Below are 21,905 nucleotides of genomic sequence, written 5' to 3' on the forward strand. Positions count from 1 at the left end.
ATTTGTCTTTTTACACATAATTGAACTCTTAGTAACACACTTTCCCCCTAAGCAGAGAAGAAAAAAAAAAAGTTACTTGCATCATGAAGTAAGGTGTAAAATATGGTCACCACATCCAATAAATGTCACAGTAGTTTTAAGCACTCATGCTCAACAAAATTTCACCTTCAGTAATTTTTTTTTTGTCTTGTTTTGAAGTTTGTATAATTGTAATAAAAGAAAGAATCCATGTAGCGATAAAATACACACATTAGCTATATTCAATTTGGAAAATAAATATTTCAATATGGTTATATGTTTGTGGCAAAGATGACCTAGGAATTAGTGACAAACTCCTTTTAGAGTCTGCCATGATATATATATATATATATATATATATATAAATATATATATATATATATATATATATATATATATATATATATATATATATATATATATATATATATATATATATATATATATATATCATCTCTGTATTGCATGATCAGGGAGAAAGAATTTTACGGACACTTATCTTTCTCATCCATCATCAAGCTTCCATCATACTAACACAAACCAGGAAATTGGAGCAGCCTATGCCAAGACTCCACTCATTATTGAAGAAACAAGATATACGCTCCAGTGACTATAAAACCCAAATCAGTCTGTTGATGTGTTCTAAGAAATAATATTAATATGAGTACATGGCTTCACACTTGAGCTTTTATTCCAACACAACTTGATCTTCTGCATCTTCAAACTACTATTTACACCACCACTGGCTGGTTATAGCCGTTTTGAAAGGAACATGTACACGTTACTTCTGATGAGATATGCTTACTGTAAACACTGTTAATGTAAGAGCTTTCACAAAGTCCTTCACTAACTACTCTAATGCTCTGCTGTAATCATATTCAATTTGCATTAGAAACGAAAAAAAAACAAGAAAAAAAATGATAACCAAATATATGCCCACCTAATTTATAACCCACTTATCATGGTCATTCAACTGCATCATAACAGCACATATCTAATCAGAAATATGCACTCATTTTTTCAATAGCAACACTGAACAAATTTACAGATATACTACAGTCATACTCACACTGTTGAATACTGATATATAGGTAAGCCAAACACATGCAGCTCATACAATGTCTTGAGCTTACTGCTAGTCTGATAACATATGAACAAAATTTATTGGCACTTTTCCTCTACGCTCCGGGTGACCTTCAATCATTCCCTCCATCCAGTCGCCATCTTCTGTCTCTGTTCTGAGCACGATGATTATTTCTCCTTCAGTAAAGCTCAACTCATCATCCAAGTCAGCATCACAGTCATACAATGCTTGGCACCTGCGTTGGCGTAGTGAACCCACTCTCTGCAAACACAAAACATGTCACGATTCTCTTTAAAACCTTAATCTAATTAATGACCTCTAATCAGTTTATCTCATCAATGAAGTCCACTAAAAGTATGTAGGCATTGAAGCTAAACATATACAGTAAACCCTTTATAAATCAGACTAATTGGGAAAGACCTCATCCAGAACAGCCAAAAATCCAAAATATCTGAAGTTTAAAGTTCTGTGTGACGTTGAGCCACTTGACTCAACATCACACAGAAAGCCAAGCCAAGCCAGAAAGGCTACCCATCTTGGCTGGAATAAGGGACCAACGAGATGTGTTGCTATAATATAGCTCCAGCACATGGCTATGGCATTGCTTAACTTTCAGGACTTGTGTCTCAGCCTTACAGGGACGCCACACACAGAAAACACGTGGGAGGACTAAAGGGCATGCCAACCTGTCCTCACACAGATTAAAATATAAAAAACTAACACCTTACCCTTCTAGCTGGTGGCTGAGGATCATCTGATACAAGCGAGGAGAGAGATTCAGTGGAACGTCCATTGATGAAAGTGTTGGGAGACTCTTGAGGTGATGACGATGGGGATGTGTCTGTGTCCAGTGGCCGGCCGTCACTTGTACTGCCTGTGTGTGTGGCAAGGTTACAATTAGCGTGCGTGGGGGAGTGGAGGGTGGCAGACAGGGTTAAGTGGTTTATGTGTGTGCAAAAACTATCAATGTGCTCGAACATGCGAATAGCTAAATATTACATTGCATTTCATAATGTCTTATCCAATATTTCATTTTTATTTACTTCAATTATTTAACTGATAATTCTTTAAAAAAATCTAATTAAAACTAGAGTATTAAAAAGTATTAGTTATTCAGAGTGCATTATATAAGCCATGCAAAATCAAGGAAAAACAGAAGTGGTCCATCATATCAGAGCAGTATAAGGGACAGATCTCCACTACACTGAGAAAAAATAATATGCAACTTATTGCCAATTACTGGTAGTACAGCCTGATGCCAATCATGTGGAATTTTCCTAAGTTTTGACTGCTGCATTTATTTATCCTATTTTAACTTGAGTAGAAGTATTCTTGAACTACATCACTTGATGGTAAAGAGATACAAATCAATGTTAAGCAGTCATAAGATTTATCTTACTAAAACAAGTAAGGATGGCATTTTCCATCATTAAAAGTTGTAAAGTACAGAGTAAAATTCTTAAAATACCATTACAATACCATTATCTTGACCCATCTCAAGTGAAAAGGACAAACATTGAGCTGGTAACCTCACTACTGCTTGTATCCTTCAGGCATTGGTGAATGGCATCATGCTATACACCCAACCAAAATTAGACTGCTGTGAAGGTATACAAAATGCAGGTCTCTATAAATTCAGTGTACTTTAATCATATTAATCAGAAATCTTGATGCAGAAAAAAATGCATATGTGTAACTACTAATTATGGCAGAAAGGTTGCTGAGAACAGCTATAAATGCTTCCTTGAACATCAAAATATGTTTTCTTGTTCAAAGACTATAGATATTTCAGAACTACAGATCAGTTTGACAAATTGGCCAACGAGAGACAGCTTGGATAATTTTCATCAGCTCCTTACTGAGTACTTTCTTAGCTATGTTAAAATCACTTTTCCTTTTCCTGATTCTTGAATTTGCTTGTAAAGACAAATGAAAATGTACCTAATAGAAAATATTAGTTTAACATTAGTTACAGAAACATACAAGTTACTGTAATTTACATCGCCCTGGTAATCCCTCTTTATATACGCATGTTAGGTTCCAGATTAGACCGTGCATAAGGAAAAAACGTGTATAACATTTCAAGTATATGCTGGGTAATGGCAGAAAATTAAAGTTTACCCTCTTTTGCCAAAACTACCTAATTTTATTTTGCCGTACAATGTTCCTGTTTTATTTTGACAATCGTAAATGAATACATGGTCAGAGTTACCCAAAGCAGTCGTTAAATCAGGGTTTTGTAAATTCATTACATACGTTACTCAAAATGAACAAAACAGAAGTCGAGACATACATTGGATTCCATCCCCTGATCATTGTCCAGAACACTCGCTAGGTGGCTGTGTTTGTGCTGGCAGACCTATTTGTTTATTATTGTTGTCTCAGTTTATTGCTGTCGCATGCTGTTAAGGAGCAGGGTGGTGGCCTTGCCTTTGTATGTAAATACAGTATGTACTGGAGTCAGGTGCAGTTATCATCCACTTTTTATTACTGTCTGATGAGTTCGGTAAGTGCAGGGTTCGGTTTGGTGGTGGACTAGCTAAACATGTACATGTGTGTCGGTTGGCGGCGGTGGAAACAAAGCTGACCAGGAGGTGCACGTTTAGCAGTCTAGCATTGTCTGCCCAACTGTAAACACCTCCACTCTCATCCTTCTGTGCCTCACCTCTCGCGAACAAACTCCTTCAAATGCAGAAATGGTCAGAAATATTGAACTTTTTCAGTGAATATAATGAACAAAGCTCATTATTTTTGAAAAGTTTGGATCCCTTGGATATAATGTATTACAGGTAACTCGATTAACGCGAGTTTGGTTTACGCGTTTTTGAAATAACGCGGGGTCAAAAATCCAAATAAATTTTTAATTTACAATTTTTTTTTCACTTATACACGATATTTTATGGACTGGCCACCAGATGTCTCACGCAACTGGACTCACATGGCGCCGCGGCCACACAGCCGAGCTCAGTTCTTCCCGCGCGCCACTTGAACAATACAGTACCCACGCTGCCATGCTACTCAACAATAGGGGTGGGCAGGTACCAGTACTAACAGTACCAGCTATACGGTACGGTACCGGTACCAGACTGCTCTGTACTGGCACCAATACTAACCAGTCGCTCATGGTGTCCCTCATTTCTTCCTCACACGAGTGAGGCTGAGACTGAGTGCCTGAGTGGATATCTCGGTGATATGGATATTCTCTCTCTCTCTCTCTCTCTCTCTCTCTCTCTCTCCACTGAATGAAGTGAATATTTATTTTTCGATAGAAACCTACCTCTTGTTTGATTTACATTGTTTTAGATTTACGCGACCTCTTCAAGGACACAATACTCACGTAAATCGAGAGTTACCTGTATCAGATATGTCACCCCTTCCCCTTAAAGCAAAGGTTTACTGTATATGGATTTGGGATAATGAGGAAACCAATAAAACTATTTGTTTGAAAAGAAAGCTTACTGCCTCATGCTTTGTAAATCACCCATCCAGAGTACTGTAAGACCTTTTTAAAAGTATATAATATTAAAATTAAGAGGAAAATTGCTGAGCATTACAGAAAACAGGAGAGCTACATAAATGACTGAGCAGTGCAAATTTTTCACCATAGTATTCAAACTTTCCCAAGCAAGTGTGTCAATATTAATACTTGATTCTAGTTGAGGTCCTAGAATTTTTAATGTCTGAACACATACATGTCATGTTTCCAAGCAGACTAATTTCCTCATTAATTCATACTGATAACAATTGATGCAATGAAAAATTCACTTGAGAAATTACTTTCATCATGTATACAAGCACCTTAGTTTCATTGCTGAAGTGACTATGTAATTAAATTTTGCAAAATTTAAACATGAATTTCCAATTAGAAAAGCAAAAGCAGGTTAGAACTCCTTGAGAAAGTTAAGGAAATAGGGAAACGGAAATACACCCAAGAGAAGGGAAGCAAATGCCTTACACCTTGCTAGTCTACATTTGTTAAACTATGCATTTACAAATCTACTGAAGCAAAGGAAGCAAAGGAAAGTAAGAAGAATCCCAATCACCTCACCTGATGTAGCTTCAGGGGGCAAGTTATGTGACAGAGAGAAGCGTGTTGTCCCAGAGGAAGTAGTGGTGTTGTTGGAAGAAGAGGAAGGTTGAGGGAAGAACACACTATTACTAGAATCAGTTGATGGACTCCTCTTGTGGCCTATCCCTCCAAGGCTACCTCCCCCACCACCATTATTGTTGTTGTGAGTGAGGCCTGGGTGGTAGGTTGGGGGTCCCAACATGGGGTCAGAAGGTGTGCGGGAATGGCTGGAGTAATGTGGGAGGTAGAAAGAGGAGTTGTGGGATACACCAGCTGGGGGTTTAGGTGCTGGTCTCTTCTCTGCCATTGAGCGTGGCACTAGGGGAATCACAAGACGGTAAAAGACATTTAGTTACTGGTAAAACACTTACTGTAAACATGTATATTTACAATATATACAATAGAACCTTTGACTGTCCATGATGTTATCAGAGTGGGAGATAAGACAGATCCAATTTGAGTCAGCATACAGCTTGTTATATAATTATGAATATTGGCTCAGTGCATTACTGAAACTCATGTCAACAAGAAAAAAGCCTCTGAGCTAGCGGTTATACTTTTACATCTTAGAATTTTCAAGTGATTCCTTCCAACTAACCAAAATTTTAAAATCAGGGAACATCACTTTTAAAATGTAAGTTAGAAGTGGTTTTAAATATCAAGAGTTATTACATGAATAAGAATCATGCAATAAAATGACCTTAACAGTCATCACTGAAGGAGCTATTAGGAAGTTAGTTCACATGCTGGCTGAATATCTAAACCTTTCTTTTACATTTTCTTTGAGTTATTTACCTTTCTGTAACACCACCTGGATATTCAAAGATGGGTATTATTGACTTTTAAATGCAATTATTATTGTTATTGTTATCAGTACAAGGATTAAGAAATAGTAAACAAAGTGTCACTTTTATCATGAAGTTGTATCAAAACTGTTTGAAGTCAGAAAATAGCAATGGATTCATATTTAAAAGATATTTAGATGTACAAACTTAAGATGAAAAGAATACTTCCAATTTTTATGCATTAAGTGGAATAAGAAACAAAGGTTCTATTGCAAAGAGCATTCACCAAAACACCCAGATATTCTTAGAGGTATGCATGTCCGGTGGCAACTCAAACAGTGGTATTTGATGGCTGCTGCAAAACAAGCCTGACACATTTTCATGCATGTTAGGTGAACCATTCATGTCAGTCAATGAAAAAAATGTGAGAAATTTTTTGTACTTATTGTTTTTTCAAGCTCCCATAACTTTGTGAAGTGCATCAACAAAAAAAGTTATTGGAAAATTCAAGGGGATGGGATTTATAAACCTGGAGTTCTGAACCATTAAACTGTCAGCATGAAGACTTGTCAAGCAAACTGCCAGTTCAAACATTTATCAGACAAATCAAGCAAATATTATTTAGATTCATTACTTAAGCTTTATGAAAACTCATTTTTTTAGAGCTGCAGCAACTGCCAGAACACAGACAAAACACATTAAAAACAGACATGAACCCACAAGCATCTAAAAATGCAAGTTACATTATACACACCTGTCTTCAAAAGCTTTGCTGAGTTTGGGTAAGAAATTCATCTATCACAGTAATTTCTCAAATGCATTTAACTCAGGCTAGGAAGGGAATCTAGCAAGCTAATATCATAAATATTTGCAGTATTTATTCTCCTCAGACTTGAGTTTAAAAACTGATATGCCTCATGGCAATGAAATAAAAAATGTTCCTGTCAACTTTTCATTCAGAAAATACAGAAAAAGCTTCTGTACAGCAAGTTGTATGGAGGGTAAAAGTATAGGGTTTGAAAATCAATACCTCTGGATGTGAGCATCTGCAAGGTGTGTTCTTATGATGAGCAAACACACATTAACTGAGTGTACCGACTTCTGAGACTATTTTGCTGACAGGTCAGTCTTGCGCCAAATAATGCTTCACCACTTTGTCTATTGAACTAACTTAATAATAAATTATTCACTCCACTAGACAATAAAAAAATAAATCACAATTTGAAGATATGAAAGAATAAGCATTATAGAGCATGAAAATAATTCCTAGGTATATAAAATAAAGTAAACCTGATTTTTTATCATTTCTCCATTCTTGATTTTTCTTTCATCTTACCTTGAAGTTTAAGCTTGACCCTAACATGGCTCATTAGAATGTCTGATTAACCAAAATTTCCTCTCAGATTTCCTCTCAATGATGACCCAGCTTCCCAAACAGGCAGGGCAAGTAGTCAGTAGATGCAATATAACCATTTTAATGACTGTGCTAGACAAAATAGTTAAGAGGACCCACTCACAAACCTTCTTAAGCTTTGCTTCTGTAATATCCTTTGTGGCCTATTACAGCACACAGGTGAATACAGACATATACTCTTAATCCTCATGTCTTAAGAGCAACTTTAATTACTGAGACTTGCGAGTGCTTCAATACAACATCTAACATCTTTCATATATAATATATAATCAGAAACATTAAAACAACTCCATAAATATAATTACTCACATGTAGGCTTGGAGCTGATGGTTGGTGGAGGAGGAGGCTGCCGGCTGTGCCATTGAGGCCGGTACTCCCCGTGGCTGTGTTCCTCTGAGGAGGCATGGTGGTCACTGCCATGCTGACACACAGGGGAGCCCGAGCCAGGCAAGCTGACGGGCCGGTTCCGTACTACCTTCTCAGGAGTAGCCATGCCATTTGGCTGTAAAGAATAAGCTTGCATCATCATCATCTTCAGCCATTACTAGTTCACTGCAGGGAAAATAATTTTCCAAACATTCTCCACCCCTCTGTGAGTTTCTTAAATCATAGTCTTGTTGCTGATAAGTTTTGTCAATTCTGCCACTTTAAGATATACAATTTCACTTAAAGGTTTCACATAAACATGCTCAAAGTCATTCAATAGTACATGTTTTTTGTTGTACTAGGTGCAAGGAAGTATCTTTAATTGTATATGAAGTTTCTTTTAGTGATACATATTTTTTTCCTGATCAACCATGAATTGATGAAGGTGCTTGAAATTCAAACACATTGGTGAGATAAAAACTAAATTTATAAGATAAATATATCAAGCTAAACTCGGGTTTCTAAAGAAGAAAACAAATAAATGAATAAAATTTTAAGAACTGGGATGCTAAAGGAAAACCTGCAAATTTGTGAAATTAGAATTATTCCCACTGATTCTTCAATTCAGCTCTCACGCATTTCCGTTAACACGCACAACTTTGTAACTAATGAGGCTCAGTAGCAGGGTGCGGGTGCAGTAATATCTTACCTTGATAATTTCTTCATCGTCGGACATGTCAGTAAAGTTGTCATCAGAGAGATTCCATTCATATTCCACATTTTCAAACATAGATTTCTTCTGCTGTTGAGCTTGGTTTAGCTGAAACATTATGACAAACAAAAGAACTGAGATTTGAACCAGTAATTAAGACATTGTATAAGATGTAGGTTTCACATGAACGTGCTCAGTCATTCAATAATACAAATATATAGTTTTACACTCCTACAATGATGATAAAACTCTTCTCAAAAGAAATTCTTCCATGAATTCAAATGGTGACAACCCTAAGGGATAATAACTCACCATGTCTTCCAACAGCCTGCAGTTACGCTCATTGGCAATATCGAGTGGAGTTTTACCATTGTTGTTCTCTATACTTGGGTTTGCTCCCACCCTCAACAGCAGTCTCATGCACTCCGGCTTGTTAGAGATGACACAGTAGTGGAGTGGTGTGTTGCCCTCCACTGTCTGTCGGTCCAGGGAGTGGCTGTTTTGAACTAGAAAATCTACAAGAGGAAGAGACGTGCCATTTTCTTGATAAATAGCCACGTGAAGTGCACACTCCTTCAGTGATGTAAGCGGCAGTGACAAGTCTCCACCCTGAAAAGCAAAAAACTTCTATTAACTGAGAGTAAACTGCTTCAAAATTTTTCACTCCCTCAGCAGCCCTTTTCCGGAAACAGGAATTTCAGTTGAACGAAACATTCATAGAAGGTAATCAGATGCAGCAGAGGTGACACTGGCCACACTCATAATTACATTGTCTGCTTTGTTTACAAACTGGCCCCCCACTCACTCACACAACCCTCCAAACAACAACTCTACAGATGCTGCTATCTAGGCAAATTTTGTTGGCTTCATTGGGAATTGCTGCACAACATTCTAAAGCTAATGGGTCAACGGAATGCTGTGGAGGGCTGGCAGCAATGATAGTGGCAGTGGTGCTGGCTCTCAGTAAGCTGACACACTTCCAACGCCTAACTTTTTTATTCAATAGAGAGGACATTCAAAGCATATAATGGTGAGTTTTTGTTGCCTTTCCCCATTAGTAGTTATATTTCTACATTTTGGGTTTAATTGTTAAAAGCAGGTAAAATATACCAAAAAATGACAGTGTCCAAAAGTTCCAATTTGTTTTTACTGTTTGCAGTTTAAAGTTTACCCCCAAACTAACGGTTATAGAACTAGCAATGTTTCTTCAGTCTTATTATTGCCAAACACAAGGCCCCGATGTAAAAGAATTATAAAATAAAAACAAGAAGCATTTATGGAAACATGAATTCTGAACTCTCCCATTTGTTCATGCTGAAAAATGTAAAATTAGGACACATTCCCACCCATAATCCTATGAGACAATAAATACTTATGAAGCATTGAGAGTAAGAGGAAAAGTAAGAGTAAATTCTTGCCTGAAAGTAGACCCGCAGGAGACCATAGAGATCATTGTTGACAATGACTTCACGCAGTTGTCCCTGCAGCTCTTCAGGCGTGACTGTGGCAGGCTGGACAAATGCTCGGCGGACATATTTGGACTGAATGAATTCTCGCCTCTCATCCCTGTAATATGTAAGTTGCTGTAGCCATTTGCATGTCAACTGTTATTAATGATCAAAGAAATAAAGGAGCAATTCTTGGTAATGATGATTTCACACTGTTTTCACAATTAATCCATAATCTTTTCAACCAATTTCATGAATCTTGAAGTCAAAATATTGAGTACAGTAATGTTCAATATTTCTTGATGCATCATGAAGACAAAACAACACCAAGAGATGTAACACTGACAGACTTGCTAGCAACACAAAATAAAAACAAACATGAACAATGAAACAAATATATTTGACAAAAAATGTGAAATTCTCATTTACTCCATTGAAAATTCATCACTGGACTTAATAAAAAGCACAGCATTATGAGTAACATGCATGCATGCATGTATTCTAAAGAAAAAAATGCTAGCATTTGCAGTAATATCACTAGTGGTTTATAAGAAATATTCCCCTGAAAATGACGAACCTACATAAAAACATAAAAACCATAAGCTTCTAGCTCTGTGATGTGACCCAAATAAATACCTGTTATGTATCTACTCACCACATTCAGTGGGTCATACAACACTGCCACACACTATCACCCAACACAGTACTGCTCACCACACCCAACACACAACCCAACTCATTACGTACTGCTCACCAGTCACCACGCCCCAACACCCACACGTCACACAGTCACTCAACATCTGACCCCAGACAGACCAGACCACAGCTTCAGGCAGTTTTACTCACCAAACATTTATTCACCAACTATAACCTATAACAGTTCCACTACACCTCTCCATACATATTGATGCAATGCCCACAATATAGTAGCCAGCTTTACCTTGACTAATTTACATAAAACAATGCTAGTCAGTATCTGACACCAAGGCTATAGTAATTATTTGTGATAGAAATAGCAAATATTCTAAAAAAAAATTTCCTAACTACTAAATTTCAATTTAAAATGAATAGTAAAACAAAAAACTTGATTCTTAGGTTTAAAAGTTCCAATGGAAGGAAACTTATCATGCCACAGATATGTTTGAGTGCCTATGTAAAAAATGTCTCGTATAAGTAAACATATACAAGGTGCTTTGATATGATGGTAGTCATGTGCAATTTTAACTATGTGCTTCCAGTGGTCCTTACTTAATTAAACTTCCCATTCATTTCATCTTATAGACTTCTTCCATTCCAAACTGTCATCACATTCTTGTAAGCTTGAATAGACAGTCTTACATTACACATTTCCATTTTTTAAGTTTTCCCAATTTGTCTTTCCCAACATCACTGATGTAGAGCTTTTCTGCATCTTTGTCTTTACCAGGTTCTTAGTGTGAACATCCTACACCAAAATAACAATGCTAATAATATGAGATTTCACAGGGCACGAGGCCTTCATACTCCAAATGACAGAAAAAGCAAAGTCTTTTCATAGATTTCAGGTCTTACAAGAGATATACCAGCACTTAAAAATTTACTAAAAAAAAATAAAATAAAAATTCAAATGAATTTGGATATCACTTTCCCAGGTCTTTTCATGCCTGTTATTCATGTCTTTGGTGCATTCATTATCTTTACATACTTTTCAAATATCATATTAACCCTCTTGCGCACAGTAAGTTCCCAGTAAGTTTCTCTTCCACTCACCATGCATCTCTCAGTCCCGACCAGCCTTTTTTTGCCGCCGCGAAACTCTACATTCCCGGACGTATTTTACCATCACAGATATGTCGTACCCCAATAAATTTGGTATCAATGGCTTCATAAAGACTTATACTAGAACATGCGCAAATAAAAATAGAGGAAAAAATATATATAAACAATAGAAACTCGTTTCAAGTCTCCGTATAGAGTATTGTAGCCAATAAATCCTAAGTACCAACTCTTCTCCACTTGCTATCTCGAAATTTTGTGGGCCAACTTTTTTAGCCGAATATATGTTTCGAAGCGGAATTTAGTGAGGATTCTTATGGTATCCTCAAAATCTTCATACGGCTATTAGTTCCTGAGTTACACCAAGAAAACTCTATTTTTTCGTCTCCTGTCAGAGTAGGCTAACAACTAAAAATCGCTCCACGCTCCTCATTTACGCTCCTTAGAAAGGTTGCCAAATGTTACCATTAAGAAACTTATCCCAACAAATGATGCTCCAAATTTGACGCACTTCCACCAAAAACTTAATTTTTAATCAATTTTTTAACTTTTATGACGCGTTTCACGTCATCGTGCGCCAGGACCTTTGATGACGCGAAACGTGTCATCTTGTGCGAGAGGGTTAAGTACAGTACCTTGAGAACATTTGCCACTCGTTCCCTTGGCACTACCCAGCCAGGCGCATCTTGTATTCATTAACGTAGCATCAATACCATTTACATAAAATGTAATTTTGATTTTGTTAAGTATCTAATGCTACTGAATTAGATTATAAACTCAAGAATTTTCTGCTAAAACAAAAAAATATCAGCTTCATTCAAATAAACCAAAATCATTGTGGGGCAGAGTAAATATTCAATAACAAAACTGAAGGCCAGTATAAGAAATTCAAAAAACATCTAACATGTCATGACTACATCTACATCACTTATGAGTCACTGCTTAAAAAAGAATGATTAAAAACTAAACATTCACATTCATAAGCTTGCTAAAACATTGAATGACATATTGATAGCCAATATAAATATTACATGCCACACCTGCACTGCCTGGCTGCCTCAGCATGACTACTGCCACACTAATGCAACAGGTGAACTGGCATCAGAAGCAGATTATACAGAACTGACAGGTAGGTAATTATTGCTTCATCAATCACTACTGTACTGAATACTTTGTCTTAAACTATTAACTCAAACAGAGGTAGTGACAGAAAATATGAAAATAATATAATTCCATAAAAATCAAAGCAGTACTGTAAGAAGCAGGTAATGTATATATACACAGTGTCAAAGTAATACATGGTTTCAGATTTATATGAAAAGTTGTGATTGTAATTGCTCATCTTTTTTTTTCCTTCATTGTTTTTTTATGAGGATCTGTCAATCATTTAGCTTAAGTCTGCTTTCTGATTCCTGCTGCTGCCTAGAGACCCGGCCAGAAGTGAGAGTCATACTCACCACCTTCTTAGCCAATCTTCTCGTGAGTCACTGAGTAAAAAAGGCTTCATATAGTCAGAGAAATGAAAGCAATCACCTATTCAAAGTTTTGTTTTCTGGGAAATCAACCAATCATCTAAATAATGTTTAATTTCTCTATCTTTTCTCCATGGTGATGAATAATAATCATGTCTAGATGAACAGCACCCAGCCTTTGGACAAATCAAAACTGCTACTACAATACTACAGGAAGTAGAAGACACGACTGACTTGAGTATATGGAAGCTTATTTACTCTACAGGTGTCATTCCTTGTTTCCAAAAACTTATTTACCATGAAGAACACAGCTCACTTTCATATGATGATGCCAAATATTCAAGCCAATACAATAGTGGAAACTCACTTAATCCAAATATGATTGGTATTTTCATTTCAGTTTACAGAAGAAACTCAACAAGATACAGAAGATACTACAAATATATAAAAGCAATAAAAAGAGTCTTCCTAGTACTCCTTAAAGCATACAATGTACACACAGATGATATAATAAGCCTCAACTGCCACCTTTTCCCTTAAGACTTACATTGAACTAGTTGGCTCCGGCTTCCTCGGTGCTGTAGCTTCTGTCACCTCATTGAAGGACTTGTTGGTCATGTGCCGGGCAAGCAGTAGCTGGGCTGTCCCAACCTGTCCCACAAACAGAACTTATTAGAAAACTTCAGTTACATGTGCACTGCACTTTTCCCCTCATCAAAGAGCATTAAAACACACATTTTTCTTTTCACTGAACTGTCCTAATATGCACCTTTCCCCTGGGCAACTATTAATCAAAGGTATTACCCCTCAAATGATGGCCAATCACATGGCATGAAGAGGCAAAGGGTTAAATTTAATCATATAACAGATAAAACCTGCAAGCTCAAGGAAGAAAGCAGTGATATAGTAAATATTTGTCCTCATGTGTTCATGTATGATGGCAGGATTGAGAGAGAGAGGGTATCAAAAGTAGACATCTGGGGAATGGTTCAATAGAGTGGATGAGGATTAGAAAGAGTTGGCAGGCAAGAGATTGAGTGTGTTGAGAGGAAGTGCTAGAATCGGGAAAACTGGAGGCACTTCTGGGGTGGCCATCCCTTTGGGGGAAATTCCCATGAAGGGACAGTGTCAGAGATATACATAAACAAATAGTGTTCTCAGATCATACAACCAACTAACGGGAAGCATATGCCCGGGGGTGCATCGCTTCACTCACTTGACACCTCCACTCCTAATGGCCCCCATGAGCAAACCTCCATGCAGCCCCTCTATGCATCCCAAGTCTCCTGGCAGGATCTATCGACTTGCCCCAACCATGAGTTACGTGGGTGTCTTCTTGGTTTTCCACTCAGGGTTGTCTTGTACAAACACAACCCTATGAGCAGAATCAACGTCCAGGAAATGTACCACATGCCCACGTAGCCAGAATTGGCATTAATGGACTAAGCTGGTAACAGGCCTTGATTCAGTTTCATCATGTAGTCACTGGTTCGACATGAAGTCATTTCAGCGATGCCCCATGATCATGAGAAGGCACCTGGTACCAAAGGCATTAACACTCCTCTCCAAGTCACTATTCAGTGTTCATGTCTCATAGCCATACAGTAAGATAAGGAGCACAAGCAATTTAAAGATTTTAATCTTTTTCTGTCTGTATAGACATCAACAATGCCTTATACCCTTGTAGAGTGAGTCTATAACATCATGGGCCAGGTCAATCCATCAAATAACTTCCTGGTAAGGCCCACCATTGCTATTCATTACATTACCAAGGTATGTGAAACTTTTGGTGACCTCGACATCCTCACCACATGTTAGAATACTGAATGCCGTACACAAAGTCCTGAAAAATTCACACAAGCCTATTATAATTTCACTGAACTCTGCACAGGCATAATGACTTGTAGCAAGCAAGGTTTGATCATTAAAGTTTTGTGGAAAATTTAGATGAATACAACCATATGTTAATCTTACCTTGTCAAGAGTTAGACTTTGTATCCTGGAAATGTGAACACCAAGATCCCTGTGAATCCCTGAACATTCTATGCACACCATGACACCATAATTTGTGGACAGCCAAGTCACATCTGTAAGGATAGTGTACTTTACTCTTCTGAGAAAACTGTGGTCCTGGTTGCAACTTTTAAGTCATTCACAAATCAACTATCTGTATCAGTATAAGAAAAAAATTACAAATAAAAATCTTAATATTGGTTAATTACTGTGTATTGGGTCTAATATTGGTATTAGTATAACTTAGCACTGGCTGAGTTACATACAATAAAACAACAATATCTTTCCTGCCAAATATTTATCTCACACTAAATGATTCAACAAGTCAAAAATACCATTTGTGCCTCCACAGTCACAGCAAAGATTGTTTCCAGGTAACCCTCGGACATAAGATATGATTCTTTGTTGTAATTCTCTGAAGCCAGAATCAGCTGGAGAGGGCCCAGGAGCGTCGTCACACAGAGCTTTCTGTAGAGCACCTGAAGTAAAAACATGAATTACAGACCAACATGTCACCAGTGTTGATGTAAAGCCATTGTCCTTCTTACCACTACTAAAATACATGTGGTAAATTTCAACAATTTTTCTAAAGAAGAGCAATTAACCCTTTCACGCACCATGACGCGATTCATGTCAAAACAGAATCGTCTACATCTGAGCTTTTGACTCGAATTGTGTCAAAAAACTTAAAATTTCCCCAGAATAAAGTATCTTTCAGAATCGCATCAATTTTTTTTTTGCATCAAAGATCCGAGCTAGACCTATAAAATAAACTAGTCGTCAACTCTCTCATGCCGTTGGATTTGAAGTGATAATTGCCCGAGGTTTAGTTGCCTCTCAGCAGGCAGCCTGTGACGTCCCTTTAAACTGTGTCCGGAGCCTGGTAAGCCTGGATTACAGTTGTCAGATGAAATTGGTGAAATTTATTCTTACTTCCGATGTAAAGTGATCGTGCTGTGATATAATATTTTGTTTTATATTTGCAGGGACCAGTAACTGTTACTATTAGAAAATATGGCTAAGAAATTATCAAGTGAAGAGATTTTGAGACCCATTTGTACAGAGCATGATGATGATTCTCATGAGAGTGAAGGTGATGAAGGAAAAAGTGAAAAAAACTTCAGCAGAGAGTGTTAGGGATTATTATCATCAAAACTCTATTCCTGCCAAAACTGACTTCTATTTTGACCGCCTTGACCCGGCCGTTGAGTTTTGTTTGATGCCCTTGAGATGTTTCTTCTATTGGAGAGAACAGGATAGAAAAAAAAAAAAGTTTTCCTCCATTTTCTGAAGAACTACTGATCGTATGAAAATTTCAATGATAGCTTTGGAATTCTCATAAAAATCCCCTTTTATTAGCATATAAATAATAAAAAGTCGACCCTGGAAGTTTGGAGCTATGAGGTGGTAAAGGTAAGCATTTCCTGTTTATCTTTAATCAATGTTTTTTTCAGTCGGTAAACTCTGCTATTTATTTGCATTTCTAGATATTTTTGTCTTTCATAAGGCAGAATAATCTCTTCCAAAACCAACGATATATAACAATGTCAGGAAAAAAGAATACTCGTGGCTGAAATTGATAACATGGAAATTTTTTTTTGACGTGCAGTCAGGGCATTCCGTGAGGCCCCTTAGGGAGCCCCAGATGGATGTTGTAGTTGAAAGAGAAACTAATTAAACTTTTGGTGCGTGAAAGGGTTAAGAGATCCTTCACACCAACTGAATTCTGCATGGTTTTTATACTATTGTGTCAGCAAATCATTATTGCTTCACATAAAGAATGATCAGGGTTATTGACAAGAACTTTACCAAGGCTATTGCAACACTAAATTGTACAACATCGATGATATTAAAAACCTTAGCAAACAATTTTTTACTACTGGCATCAACAGCATTAATTTAAAGCAGCACTAGCTCAATTATTGATAAATTAATTGTAGTCCTTTGTAAATTATCTATGTAAAAACCTTGTCCCAATCTTGGGCATTGAGCTTGTCTGAAATGAAATTACAAAGTATTATTTAGTAGAAAGGGCCATGAAGTGAACAATGCTGATTTGAATCTGTATGTAGCCCTATCAGGGTGCAGCTGTGTCTGCTATCAAGGGAAGACTGGGGACTGACTGATATATGCCGCCCAAGCCCACACGAGGTCACTGCTCAATGAATGGGCCTGTTTGAACTGTTGTAATATTTATATATTTTGACACCATTTATGAAAAAATAAAATAAGAAACAAAAATTGACCTATGCCAGTACGTATTCAGGTTATACTCTCTGAAGATGCTGTATGAGTTAAATAAAAAAAAAATTTAAGTTGAATATTGTAAAAAAACCTACTTGCATACTTTCTTTACTGTTGAGAAGAACTGAATAAAAGAGGGATATAATGGTGTCTTTATATATATATATATATATATATATATATATATATATATATATATATATATATATATATATATATATATATATATATATATATATATATATATATAAAACTACTTTGCACACCTTCTTTACTGTTGAGAAGAACTGATATCCATGCATCAGCCTCTACTTCATCCTCTGCCATGAGATGATACGTCCGATTATCTGAAGAAAGGCACATAACAGTAGTTAATTATTCTATTATTAAAATCATGGCTTCTTAGGGAAATATAGATACAATACTGCAGGTTTGGTCTTTGATCCTTTATCTATATGTCCCCCGAGTAACTTTGGTAGTAGTTACAGAGTTACAGAAAATGGTTTCATAACTATTATAAGGGATATCCTAATCATAATTCCCCACCCTGTATTTAGTATTTGTGTTGCAGGGTACCTGGGAAATGAGCTGTAATGTATGGTGTTATGTATACCTGTATCAAGCCCTAGCTGGAGAATAAAAAGTAAAAATGAACTACCTACACGGGTAAATGAGGAGAGAACTCACATGAGACTAAATCAAAACACTTGCGGTCGTCCCCAATTGGCTTCACTTGGCAGGTGAGCAACGGCACGGTGACGGGAGGTTTGGTCTCGTCTGAGTGTCGGATGCAGAGAACACTGTCTCGTACTTCACACTTCCTCTTCTGCCAAACTTTCCGCATTTTACCTAGGAGTTCAACACACAAGGTGATTAGAAATGTTGGTGAATGTATGATTTGGGTTCAAGGCATTGCTTATACCAATTTTTAAAAAATCAGATCATGTACATTTAGGGATGTTTGGATCATCTGTGTTCAGATTATTGGACTTCTACTGTATGTACATAATTACCCTATTTCAGTACTTAAGGAAATGTAATGGACTTGCACTTGACGCCTAGTATAGTGAAAATCTAAATAAATATACAACTTATTTTTATCATGACGTGCCAGCTGTTGTTACCTTCTGATTTCTTGTAAAGGTAGCCACTTTTTGTAGTTCCATGAATTTTGTTGCCCTGAGCTCTGTGAAGATGATACACTGGTGGTGCAACCCCTGCCTGTAAAGTGAAAGAAAAGAGTGCTGAGTAATATGGCTTCTAATGGGCAGCATCAAGAAAGTACTTATGTCCTTCTAACAACTATCCCATTCATCTGTTGATGTGTATAAACTTACTTCTGGTTTGATCTCTGCTGAGAGTGAGTTACTAATAATTTTTCTTGTAGCGAGGAGGTGTCTCCGCTCCTCCTCTTGCCTGTGTCTCACGTCACGAAGCTTCTCACTGAGTTCACTGACGTAGGACCCAAAGTGAGCCCAAGTCTTCATGCCCTCCTCAAAGTATCTGCATAAAATGGGTAATTAATGTCTACCATCAGGGAGAGTGGAATTTTCTTCCAGTTCAGCATGCCTTCCTTGGGACTAAAGTCTATGTTTTACTGAGACTCATTCCATGGATATCAAACATGTATTCCTTAAAAAGAGACAATTGCTTCAGTATTACAAAACAAATATGTATGGTCCACACATGATCATAAATATCAGCTGTACTAATTCTGGTGACTCATGTCATGCAAACACTACTGCAAGGTAGAGCTGAACCTACTTGCAGTATGCATGGTAGTACTCCACAAGTTTTTGTAGAAATTCAACTCCCTTCTTTGTTTTTATCTCATTCACTTTTATTAAATACTGCAATAGAAAGAGCAATAACAAATTACAAGCAAATAATGCTTCTTACATTCATGTTTTTTATCATCATGCTTGTTTCAGCTAGCAAACACTGTCCTGAAGCAACAAGTTTTCTACAATTATAGGCAAGAATTTTACTAAACAACATTTACTCTGATGAAACAGTTACAGATATTCCAGCTTTATTAGGTCTATAATAGCATTATAAATCTTTTAAATATTATGAATGGAAAGAACAAGTATGAGCAAATACAAAAAAGCATGGAAGTTTACAATATGGATTTACAGAAGTTCGAGAAGCACTTTACCACAATACTTACATCACACATCTGAAGCTGAAACACTTTCCTTTCTTTGCTCATTTCTTCAGCAATTTCTGCTGCGTCTATATCAACTTTGAGAAACCCAGCTTCCTTTGCCTGGCGAATAAAATTAGCTGTATTAAATAAGTGTATTCAATACACAAACATACACGCACACATGTGCATGCACACACGGGACCACACGAGCGTAAGCCCAGGCCCTGTAAAACTACAACTAGGTAAATACACACACACACACACACACACACACACACACACACACACACACACACACACACACACACACATTAATGCTTTCATTGCAAAACTCTTTAGTATTAAAAAATAAATAAATAAATAAAATAAAAACTTGCCTGTTGTTTCCTTTCTTTTTCAATTTTTGAGAATTTGGCATCATACACTTTTGCTGCCTTTTCAAAGGGTTGTTTGAGGTCCCCCTTGACCCCCTTGAGGTCCCCCTTGAGCACACTGTCCAGTGGATGCAGCAAATTATTCTTCTGGTTTGTTATCTAGAAGAAAATACATAATATAAATAATTTGTGAACATGAAAACATCCAATTACAACCTATATTTTCTCATATTGATTCTTTTACCTCTCTAATGTAGGAATTCAACAGAAAGAGCAAATGATGTGTTGATAAGTAGGTCATTCAAGCCTTGGTAGTGACTTTCTACTTATGGTAATCATCCCAAGGGTCCATAAAAGCAGCAATTTCCTACCCTTCTCTAGGTACTTCTCAATTATCATTTTTCAACGATCATTTTCAGTGCAAACACATCACATCACATCTTACCAGCTGTTGGAGGAGCTGTGAGTGTTCCCGGATGACAACAGCAAATTTGTGGAAAGCCTCACTCAGCGCCTTGTCCTCTGGCCGCCCCCCGGTGTCCCCCAGCTTACGGAGGGCATCGCTCATGTCTACTTCTGACCCTACGAAGCCTGAAATATCAATGAAGTTATTTTCTGCGTGAGTATGGGAGACATGGGTACGACAGGAAATGCAAAACAACTATAGGGTAGGTGTTTTCCCTTTATTAAACCTTCCTCATCGCATTTTTTATATTTTTTATAGTAGAGGTAGCAATCATAACTTTCCCGACTATTACCAAGAGTAGGATGAAACTTAATCTCTCTCTCTCTCTCTCTCTCTCTCTCTCTCTCTCTCTCTCTCTCTCTCTCTCTCTCTCTCTCTCTCTCTCTCTCTCTCTCTCTCTCTCTCTCTCTCTCTCTCTCTCTCTCTCTCTCTCTCTCTCTCTCTCTCTCTCTCTCTCTCCAATTTTTTCTTCACCAACGGGGTAGTGCGAGAATGGAACAAGCTCCCACCTTCAGTTGTCCAGTGTAACACGACTGACTCCTTTAATAACAAGCTTGACTGACACTTCCTTCAACTTAATATCAACTAGAGTAGAAATATAAAGTTTTGGAGATATCTGATTAACGTAGAATCACCTAGTCTGGACCATGGGGTCTGTGTGGTCTGAATTTCTATGTAAATCTATGTTTTTGACTCCTCAACTTTGACTTCAATCCAGACTAAGTTAGTATATTCTGCAGTCTCGTATCTTACCTTGTCCAGTCGAGTGCATGACTTTGACGACCTTCTTCATTTTTGCCAGCCCCTCCCGATCTCGATCCAGGCCCTGAAAAAGAAAGAGGTTTGGTTGAATGATAGATCTCTCACTGACAGAAATCCTATAGGCCCATAATCTCAAAATTTTGGGGCTTACACACATTTGATAAGGATTTCGTAAAGGTTGTGGTTATTCCCGTGGAGAGTGGTTTGACGAGTTTTCTGCGCCTGGAATATGAAAAACACTCATGAGGAGATAAGACCATGAAAGAGGGAGGAATAGGTGTGAAAAAGAGTGCGTGAGGAAGTGAAGAAGAAAAGCTGGGAAAGAGGAAGGAGGAAGGGGAGGTGAGAGAGGGAGGACGCTAACCACCCCACTGCACTGAGGACGCGTCTCTGAAAACTTCGTTGTTGAATTTGTGTGTGTTTATTAAAGGTCCACTCTCACCCTCCCCTTCCTCTGCTCCCCTCGTACTCTCCTTCCCCCCCTTCCTCCTCTCCCTCTTTCCCTCCTTCCCCTACTTCCTGCCTCTCACCCTCTCCTCCCTAACCTTGATCACCTTTTCTCAGCACCCAATCCCCCTTACCTTGTTCCCTCGTTTCCTAACACCTCCTCCTTCCCCTTCTCCCTCCCTCGCTCATCTCCTCCCCTTCCCGACACAGCCCTTCATCTCTTTCGCCGCCCTCCTCTCTTCACCTCCCTCCCCTTGCCTCTCTTCCTCCTCCTTTAAACCGAGAGGTAATGAGGCGAAACCATCCTGGCGGGGCCTCGTTTCCCTC

General features: G+C 37.7%; 1 protein-coding gene across 4 annotated transcripts; it reads right to left on the reverse strand.

Annotated features, from left to right (window-relative positions):
- Positions 1-473: 473 nt before the first annotated feature.
- Positions 474-21,303, reverse strand: LOC127005963 (arf-GAP with SH3 domain, ANK repeat and PH domain-containing protein 1-like). 4 transcript variants are annotated; one of them, XM_050875433.1, is made up of 19 exons: positions 21,123-21,303; positions 20,349-20,494; positions 19,907-20,062; positions 19,551-19,649; positions 19,145-19,230; positions 18,718-18,883; positions 18,505-18,601; positions 18,068-18,229; positions 17,647-17,727; positions 15,472-15,615; positions 15,098-15,210; positions 13,671-13,774; positions 9,867-10,014; positions 8,761-9,057; positions 8,446-8,556; positions 7,680-7,872; positions 5,262-5,489; positions 1,831-1,976; positions 474-1,363 (listed from the first exon to the last, which is right to left on the reverse strand). In XM_050875433.1, the coding sequence occupies exons 1-19, from the start codon at positions 21,286-21,288 to the stop codon at positions 1,154-1,156; spliced, it is 2,853 nt and encodes a 950-aa protein (XP_050731390.1). In that variant the 5' UTR covers positions 21,289-21,303; the 3' UTR covers positions 474-1,153. The 4 variants fall into 4 exon arrangements, with proteins under 4 accessions (XP_050731390.1, XP_050731389.1, XP_050731388.1 ...); XM_050875432.1 differs by having other exon boundaries at positions 5,256-5,489; XM_050875431.1 differs by having other exon boundaries at positions 5,151-5,489.
- Between the last annotated feature and the right edge of the window lie 602 nt (positions 21,304-21,905).

This window comes from Eriocheir sinensis, chromosome 31 (genome assembly GCF_024679095.1).
Source record: "Eriocheir sinensis breed Jianghai 21 chromosome 31, ASM2467909v1, whole genome shotgun sequence".
Taxonomy (NCBI): domain Eukaryota; kingdom Metazoa; phylum Arthropoda; class Malacostraca; order Decapoda; family Varunidae; genus Eriocheir; species Eriocheir sinensis.

Bases quoted from the DNA above. Each gene is read 5' to 3' on its own strand.
- LOC127005963 (XM_050875431.1), bottom strand. From the start codon at position 21,288: ATGTGTGTAAGCCCCAAAATTTTGAGATTATGGGCCTATAGGATTTCT. The intron at 20,063-20,348 runs GTAAGATGTGAT...ATTTTCTTCTAG, and splicing joins CACAGCTCCTCCAACAGCTG to ATAACAAACCAGAAGAATAA. The intron at 15,211-15,471 runs GTATTTTTGACT...CTATCCTTACAG, and splicing joins TGACTGTGGAGGCACAAATG to ATGTGACTTGGCTGTCCACA.